The following is a 9,070-nucleotide window of genomic DNA, read 5'->3' as shown; positions in this document are numbered from 1 at the left end:
TAAAAAAACAGAGAAATTCACATCTTGCACCTCAATATTTTGTTGCGGAGTCCATGTATCCTGGCAGAGGCCTGTTCGGGCTTGATTTTCATGACAACCTTTTGGAGAAACTCGAACGTGTACTTCATTGCTGATGGGTATTCCAGATTTACAGCATAGATGACACCCATCAGCATTGCCACACCACATGCTACACTCTTCTCATGGTGAATAACTATGCTTTCTTCCACGACGACCGCAACGTCAAAGATCTGATGTGGGACTGCATCCTGCTCCTCTTCGTAGCCAATCAGCAGTCCAAGTTCCATTCCCTTCAACTCTTCATCCAGATGGTCACCATGGGCCTAAAGAAAAATTAAAATTACATGCTTTAAATGTTGTTACGTTTTAAAAAATATACTTTGATTTCAGTAAGACTGAATAAAATCTATTACATTTCTTTAATGAATACTGTTAATTAATTACCTCTATATAGTTTTCCAAACATTATTTTAAATATAATACAACACTCCAAACAAGTTTCTAAATGAGTTGTAATTATTGACGTAACTTCATTTGGATCAAATTTATCGTACTCACATCACACAGCCGGAAAACATTGGATGAATCTTCTTTGAGGTAGAGTGGAAGTCCCAACAGAGCAGCAATCCTCTTCCTCTCATTTGTATTCTGTAAAAGTGAAAAATTACAAACTTTACTTAAGTTGTTTAATTTATGTTTTCTTTATTTAACCAGGAAATTCCCACAGAGATTAAGAATCCCTTTTTCCTGGGGAATCATGGCCCCAGAGAGGAACCTACTGTACATTTTTTTAGTGGTTTTAAACACTGGAGTACCCGAAGAAAATCTGGGAATCGAACCTGGGATCTTCTTGCTGTGCGGCACAAGTGTTCACCATTGCACCACCAAAATTGTATAGTTGTGTTACAAAGACATGCCACCAAAACATTTTATGATGACTAAAAACAACAATAAAAAAAAAACTTATAAAAAAAATTTAAAAAAATAAAAATTGGAATCAACCCCAAAGTTAATGCGAATGTGCAAAGTTTAAATACCTCAATTGCTGACATTTTTCAAGAAGATCCTGTAAGGAGCGAGGGAGAGGAATACATCTTCATTCAATAACTCATTTTTGCAAATCAGTGGCACTCGGTGAATCCAACATTTTGTTTGAGAACACATTAAACCGATCAAACACGAATTACACTGAAGTCAAACTAGGGCTATGCAATTCAACAAAATTGAATTGAGATGACTTATTTGGTCAATATTTCAATAATCAACATAATTCTGGGTTGCAAAGGATTCATAGGTTTATCTTTTTATTTTGAGTAATTAGTTAGTTAAAGGAATAGGTCACCGTTTTTAGACACCGAGATATGTTCTTACCTTCGACGATTTCATTTGTACCTGTACCTTTGGCGTCCGCACAGTAAAGTGAAGATACTGTGCAGATGTCGAAGTACTCCTGGTATTATTACGCCTTACAATATAGTTCCCCTTTTTATCCGCTTAGAAAATCCACATTGTTTAATTTTTTGTGACTATACTTGGATCTTGTAACACTTCACATATCCACATTTAAAAAGGGACTACGTAGAAGAGCTTTGTCGCTTCCATCTTCGCCTCGTTTGGAGCAATAGAGGAGAGGAGGAAAGGCTAACACCATCTGTTCTGTGTTTACGTGACTGAGGGCATGCGTGAAGACCAGACGGGTACACATGAATTTGTCTAAGCTAAAGTAAGAACATATTTCAGTATGTAAAAACGGTGGCCTATTCATTTAAAAACATGCATGCTTTCTTGTTATTTATATGAACAAAGGTGGGTAGAACATTTTACTTGAGTGTTGAGTATTGAGTAACTGAGTGTAAAAGTTTGATTCATGTTTTAGTTGTGACAAATGAGAAATAGAACATAAAATTATGTGAATATTGTCATATTTTCATAGAAAATACCATAAAAACAAAAACAAATTAGAATTAGTAAAACAAATCAAATATTTTAACCCATAAAATTAAGATTTTTTTTCAATTCAAAATTTACTCATCGTGGCACAAGTTACTATATTTTTTACTCAAGTTTTTGAAGTAACTACTTTTGCAAGTAGTCTTAGTAATCTGTTCTCTTAAGTACATGTACAATATATGTAAATGTATATATACATTATAATATGTATAATGTAAATGTAGCGGAGTACTACCCATCTCTACTTAGAGAAGTATACTTACATCTTTCTCAAGGGAGGTCAGAATGTCACCCAAGGAGCGGCACCTTCCAGACTTGCTTGAGGATTTGTAGAGTTCCAGCAGTCGGGGTACAAGTGCATCGAGGCCATCGAGAAATGAAGGCAGCAGTTCTTGGGCAGTAACTCGTTCGAATTCAGCTCTTATCTAGAATAATACAAAACTATTTATGCAGGGCAAGCACACAAAACAGGAATATTTCAACAGTTACATCACCTGTCTTTCTTGAAGCAATGCCGGCCATCGATTGCGAATTTCACTTAGTAGTGGTTCATCACCTACTATCTCTCTCCTCCGCTGGGCAAATGTTGACACCATCAACTCATCCACCATGTCACAATCGGGGATGGTTTTAAGCATTTCCCTCTCCATCTTCATACGGTTCTCCTCCATTACTTCTTCACTGTCACCTTCCTCTGGCCCTGGACAAAAGTGAACTTCACCTTTTTTTGACTTTTTGACTTTTCTTTTTGCCTCTCCTCCTTTTCGCTTATTCACAACCACTTCTGGAAGTCCAGCAACTGCCAAGTCACGACGGAAGTTTCCAACCTTGTATTTAAGGCTATGGACCCACGAATACCATCCTGCTGCAGACCCAGGATCCCTCAAGCTTGGATGCTTGTCCACAAGTGCTCTCGCCACAATCTCATAATGATGACTTTCAGGATATGGAGTAATTTTACACATACCATCTGCAAGACAATCTAGAATGTCTGACTTCATTCCTTTGTTTACCTCTAGAAGGTATTCATCCTTTGCATATTGTGCATTGGCTTTCATCAACTTGAGTTCAGTGTCATAGGAGAACTGAGGTATTGGGTAAGGGTCAGGCCACTCAGCCAACTCCACAGTACCAACAGAGCGGCTAGACAAGCTCCCCGTATCCAGTGTAGAGTCAGAGCTTTCTCCCGAATCAGCAGTAAGGAGAACTTTCAATGTTGCTCGTTGTGCGGGAAGTTCTTGTATATCTTGCAGATTGCAGAGCGCGTTACCAAAGTCGGGGTCCTCAAATTGTACAGAAAATCGACCTCTTATTCCCAATTTGTTTCGGAGTATCTCATAAAGTTTTTCAACAGTAGGTGGTCTTTCTTCAATGGTGAGGCGCCTTATGTCATTTGGAGATAGGATTACTCGTAGGAGCATTGTGGATTGCCTCAGCTAGAGAAAAGAAAAAAGAAAAAACAGTCCCTGTTAGAGCTGGGAAATTAAATGCAATTTAACTGAAATCACAATCTACTTTGGTCAATATCTGTCATAGGACTTACTAATTTTCAGGTTTATAACTATTTCCTTGACAGAAACAGAACTTAGTTTTGATGTCTGGATGAGACAATGGGAGATATTTGTTAAATGATACAGGATGAAAGTATTTTTGTTTGAAGTTTGAATTAAAAGGTATGTCTATATAAGTTAATCAGCCACAGGTATTCAATTTATTGTGGAAAAAAATCAAATCGAAAAATGAAAATCAATAGGGGGGGTTTGAATTCTCATACCATTTGTGAGTTCACAAGCATAAAAATACATCTGGTGCTGCTTGCATAGATTTGTTCATTAATGATGATAATAATAATAATAATAATAACAATAATACATTAGCACAACTAAAGAGTGACAAAACATGACAAAAATGCAACAAAAGAGCGACAATAGTGCTGGAAAAGCAACAAAGATGCAACTTAAACAAAACTGAAAACAAAAGTCACAAAAGGCGTTAAAAATAAAGACACAATCGTGATGAAAAAACAACAACAAAAAAAGATGAAAACATGCCAAAAACGTTTAAAGTAATCAAAAAAGACAAAAAACATCAAAAACTACTTACTATTACTTCAGCAGGAAGCTTCTGGGCGTAATCAGAAGGCAGCCTCGAACAAAGTATGCCACAAGAGGAGTGTAGTCGTTGAGTTCTTCCTTTTGAACTAGTAGACAAGGAGACAGGCTTTTCTTCAGCTGGTAGCTCCTCAAATGCTTGACATAGTCAGCTGTAAAAGGTTCAATTATAAAGCAGGCATGTGTGGCTGAAACAATGCATATTTGAATTATTTTCCCAAAATTGGGCAGTCCACTAGTGCTGCCAACAGATACAAACATATTAATGCAATATTTTGTTCCATTCAAAAAAACATGTGGCGTCAGGTCAATGTCCTCAATATCACCAAACCTACTCAAAACAACCTGTTGCACAGCATTGTCCAGAATTCTCAGTGGTACAGTTGTCAACTTAGAAGTCTCTACTTCAGGCCTGAAAAGGCTTGGCATTGCCAAGTAGTATGCCAACATAAGTTGATGCCTTGTGGCCAATGTACGTAAAATGTTTTTAAAGTTGTTGACATCATGCACAACTTTCTTGAAAAATGAATGTTTTGCTTCAAATCGGATTGTCCATGTGTCAGTAGGAGGTCCAAACTTTTTTATCAAATCAGGATAATGTTCAATGAAATGATTCTTTGGTCGCAGTTTATAGTCAGGGAAAACTAACAGTAGTTGCTGCCTGTGGTCAGATATTTTTGATTCCAAGTAACATAAACTGGCTGGAGTGAAACAGGAAGTTGATAGCAACTCCACCAACTCTTTCAGTTCAAGGACCAACTCCCATGTTTCATCATCCTCTGGAATTTTGTCACCAATGACAAGTGGTAGGAAGCGCACAAGACTCCAATTCTCATGTCCATTTCCACCAAGGCTTCTTTTCCTTTTGAAGGTAGAAGGAATGTTTTGAGGTCTATTTGTATTGTCCGAAAATTTAAAAGGAAAGTTTTGTATTCTCTCATTGAGTTCATCTAATGTAAAATACCTCTTAGAAATGAGGTTTGCCAAACACAGACTGAGCTCAATAGGTACAATTCCTTCAAGGGCATCATGTAAGAAGTCTGGTGGAAAACCTGTGCATGCATGAAACCCTGCCAATTTATTAAGTGGACATTCTCGTTTCACCCCATCAATGACTCCCACATTGCTCCGTTTCAGTTCTTCCACAGCTTTGTCATACAACTCTGATGATCGTAACTCAAATTGTCCTCTTTGAACGTCAAAAGTTTGTATCTCTTCACGTGATGCAAGACAAAACCTACAAAACTTGTCCACATTAAAAGACTCCTGAAATCCACCGAGTGAGTGTGCAGCCAAGTTATCAGCAGCAACTGAAAAAACTGTCCCTTTCACACTACAATTAAGTTTTTGGATGTACACTCCAACTGTTTCCAAATGCTGAATGTCTGAAATCAATGGTGCCAAAACCTTTTCATAGCCATATACTTTAACATGTTCTGTTTTGCACAATACCGCAAGGTAAATTGAAGACAAAGATGATCTGTGCTGCTTTGGTAAATTTGCTAGTGACCAATAAACACCACAAATTTTATGTTTTTTTCTGGATGTACCCAAAGGGTTGCAAATTTCGAAGTCGTCAATGTATAAAAGCAATGAAATGCTGGGTTTACCAGAGAGAATTACATTCCTTTTAAAGTAATCCCCATCCTGACATGAACTATAGTGCTCTGAATGCTCAGCTGTGTTTCTCAATGCCTCCAATATTTCATCTCTTTGAAGAAGTTCAGTGAGTAGTTTTAGAATAGGAATATACACAAATTTATGAGATTTTTTCAATGAATTCAGATCATATTGAACAGGCTCAATAACAGAAAAATGGCGTCTATAAAATGACTGTCTTTTATACACCGTACCGAGTGGTCCTGCTCTTGAAAACCAGGCATAGGAATTTGTACTTTTTAACACTTCAGTCACAGATGATATCAACTCCTCAGAGGTACAATGGGCCTTTAGAACATCAAGCACAGCTTCCTCAGTTCTTTGACCAGCACAATCTCCAATATCAAACAGTTCATCTACAATATGTTGAATGGCCGTTGTTGACACATGAAGGACAGCTTGCATGCACAGGAGCAGAGAAGCAATTTGCCGTTGTGTAGGGTCTTCAACAGATTGATTCTCAGGTTCAGCATCAATTAAATCCAAATCCAAATCCTCCTGTTCCCCAGTTATAAAGGCTTGTGGCAAACTACCAACAATTAGGTCTGGTCTGATATCATCCAAGGTAGCAAACTTGTGACAACGGGTTCTGTGACTTGAAAAGCTGCTGTAAAGCCTTGACTTATAAGGACAGCCTGAAAATGGACATCCAACCGTTTCTGAAGTTTTTAAATGTTGACTTAAATGAATGAAGTAGCGTTTGATGGTGGTGGGTTCCAAATAACGACATAGTTCACACCGTAGTTTTTGGACAGGACTGGGTACTTTGTGCGTTTTTAAGTGCACCGTTAGAGCCACATATGATTTTACAATTTTTGTGCAGTTTGGATAAATGCAGACCAAACCTCTTCTTCCATGTCCATGTTTACCTTTGTAATGATTTAGTATTCTTTGTTCAATGTAAGTTGAGAAACTGCAAAATTTACAGATCCACTTCATCCACGTACTCAGGTAAAGGGTAAGGCTCGTTCTTCCACCTGAAACACAAAATTTTAATTAAAATGTAATAAAACATTCTTAATGACTCCAATTTGAAGACGGTCCTGGTCAAACAAATGTTTCTTTCAGCTACACAAAATGAAATTTCAAGCGCCACTGCAGGTGTCGTAGAATGTTGCAAGAGCAATATTGTATATCCAATAGGGATGTAACGATTCACTCAACTCCCGATACGATTCGATTCACGCTAATGGGTTCACGATACGATTTTCTCACGATTTATTTTACAAAATGGGAATGTTGACAAATGACTGAAAAATATTCCTTTATTTTTTTGGGGAAAATACTGTACTATTTTCTTTTTATTTTTCATTGTCAAAAGAATCCCTTGATAAACTAAGCAAAATGATGCAATTTAACTAAAAATAAATCTTGAATGAAATACATAAAGGAATAATACAAATGAAGAAGAAACATTAATTCAAATTCTGGTTCTATAGTAAACAATTCAAAACTGCATAATAGTTATTTTTCTTTTTAAAAGTGCAACTGAAAATTTATTTTGTGCCTTAACAATTGGACTTTAAAAAATAAAAAACAGTCATTTTACTGTATTTACGTCAGATATTTGTTTAGACCAGCAGAGGGCGCTGGTAACCCAGTGGTCGGTTGGCATGCAGTTATTCCACCAGTGAAGAAGAGATGCTATGCTAGCAGACAGAGCTAATAAAAACGTGACTTTTACAGATATTCACGTAATATTACAGATATTCTTTCGGTGCTAAAGGAGTAAAAAATCATTTATGAGCATGTTTAACATTAAATGGCGGCCAGAAAGAAAATAGTAGCAGATTCCGCCCGTCACGTCCGCTTCTGGAAGGATTAATATATAGCGCCCTCTGAACCGAGCATACTTTCTTCAATTTGGCTTTACCAACAAATAAGAAAAGCTTCTGGAAATAACCGTCAAAATAGCGACGAAAACAAGGATGAAAACGCAACAAAAAAGTGACAGAAGAGCGACAAAGAAAACACAAACAAAGCAGCAACCAACGTGCCGGAAAAGCAAAAAACGTGCAGGAAAAGCAACAGTTAGAGTAATAGAAAAGTGTCAAAAGGCGACAAAAACGTGTTGCGTCAATTGTTACTTCTACATAGGGTTTTTTGTCGCTGTTATGTTGCTTTGTTGTTAGATTTGCGTGACGCCAAATTGGAGAGAATGTGCTCAGTTCAGGTGGGAAATGAGGTGAAAATGGTTACCTTCGTGTGGCGCAGGGGCTCGACTGCCCAGTCACCGCGGAGTCCACAAGTTGCGTGGAACAGCATTTAAGCAATGCGGCGCGGAAATTGTGCAAGCACCAAAATACATGCTCGACAGAAAAAAAAAAAACCTTAGAAGTTTACCTTTGCAAGGGCAGGGGTGTAGCTGCTAACTCTTTTCCCGACCTCGACTTGTTTCTGTCCGACCCGGAAACTGAACGTCAACAAGTATACCCATTTATATGACAAATGCCGCCCCTGTATAGATTCTTTAAAAAAAAAAAAAAAAAAAAAAACCGCTCGCCGACCCCCAAGCTAGCTAGAGCACCACATGGCTTGCTCAAAATGAGCAAAGTATAACAATATTTATATGTGCGTACAGCTTTAGGTAGTATTGTGCCTCTTTCATCTGTCTAAAACCCAAGTAAAATATAATGTACTTACTTTCAACACGCTCCACGAAGACAAAACTCCACCGCAGGAAAAGGCTGAGTTGTGGTCGGCTGGCCGCGAAGTCAAAGCGAAGGGCGGAGTGATGTGAATAGTGTCCTTCCGCTAATAGTCCTACCTCAGCTTTATCGAGATTTATTAATCTTAACAGCCATTTTGGAAGATGTTACGTTATATTTATTATTAAAAGTATGCTTTCACCCTTCAAAAGTCTGTATAATATTTAGTCTGCATTTCCAGCACTATATGTGCTGCGCAATAATATGGTTGTGGGGTTACAAGATCCGGTCTCTTTCTAAAACTTACCAAACAAAGTCAAGTTCATGTATTTAAATGTTACCTCAACACACCTCAAAGAGTTATTCACCTTTGAACTTATTGACATAAGTTAAAAACTTAAAACGATCATTGTCATGTGAAAACAAAGTACAATCTAACGTTACAATAACAAAATGGGCATACGACTCTTAACAGTGTGGCTCTGATTGGCTACCATGGAACATGATTAGCCAATCATAATCGCTCACCGTTTTAAACCCACCTCCTCACTACAGCTGAGTCAGAAGCCAGGAGTATTTTAGGATCAATACATGTATTTAACGTTCAGTAACGTTAACGGTGTTGTAACGGCGTAAAAAGTCATTAGTTACAGTACCTCGTTACTGAAAAACAAAACGCTG

The 9,070-nt window shown here is 37.6% G+C and overlaps 1 protein-coding gene across 1 annotated transcript; it reads right to left on the bottom strand.

The window, feature by feature from the left end:
- Window positions 1-322: 322 nt before the first annotated feature.
- Window positions 323-8,816, bottom strand: LOC114458828 (uncharacterized). The gene is made up of 6 exons (XM_028441207.1): window positions 8,385-8,816; window positions 6,611-6,718; window positions 4,075-4,234; window positions 2,235-3,407; window positions 580-669; window positions 323-344 (listed from the first exon to the last, which is right to left on the bottom strand). Exon 4 carries the CDS (start codon window positions 3,390-3,392, stop codon window positions 2,457-2,459), a length of 936 nt encoding a protein of 311 aa, XP_028297008.1. The 5' UTR covers window positions 3,393-3,407; window positions 4,075-4,234; window positions 6,611-6,718; window positions 8,385-8,816; the 3' UTR covers window positions 323-344; window positions 580-669; window positions 2,235-2,456.
- Between the last annotated feature and the right edge of the window lie 254 nt (window positions 8,817-9,070).

Source organism: Gouania willdenowi, unplaced genomic scaffold (genome assembly GCF_900634775.1).
Source record: "Gouania willdenowi unplaced genomic scaffold, fGouWil2.1 scaffold_192_arrow_ctg1, whole genome shotgun sequence".
Lineage (NCBI taxonomy): Eukaryota > Metazoa > Chordata > Actinopteri > Blenniiformes > Gobiesocidae > Gouania > Gouania willdenowi.
Note: the sequence above shows the minus strand (reverse complement) of the source record. Positions and strands in the feature narration are given on the sequence as shown.

What these genes read in the sequence shown, in the direction of transcription:
- LOC114458828 (XM_028441207.1), bottom strand. Translation starts at nt 3,392, where the DNA reads ATGCTCCTACGAGTAATCCTATCTCCAAATGACATAAGGCGCCTCACC.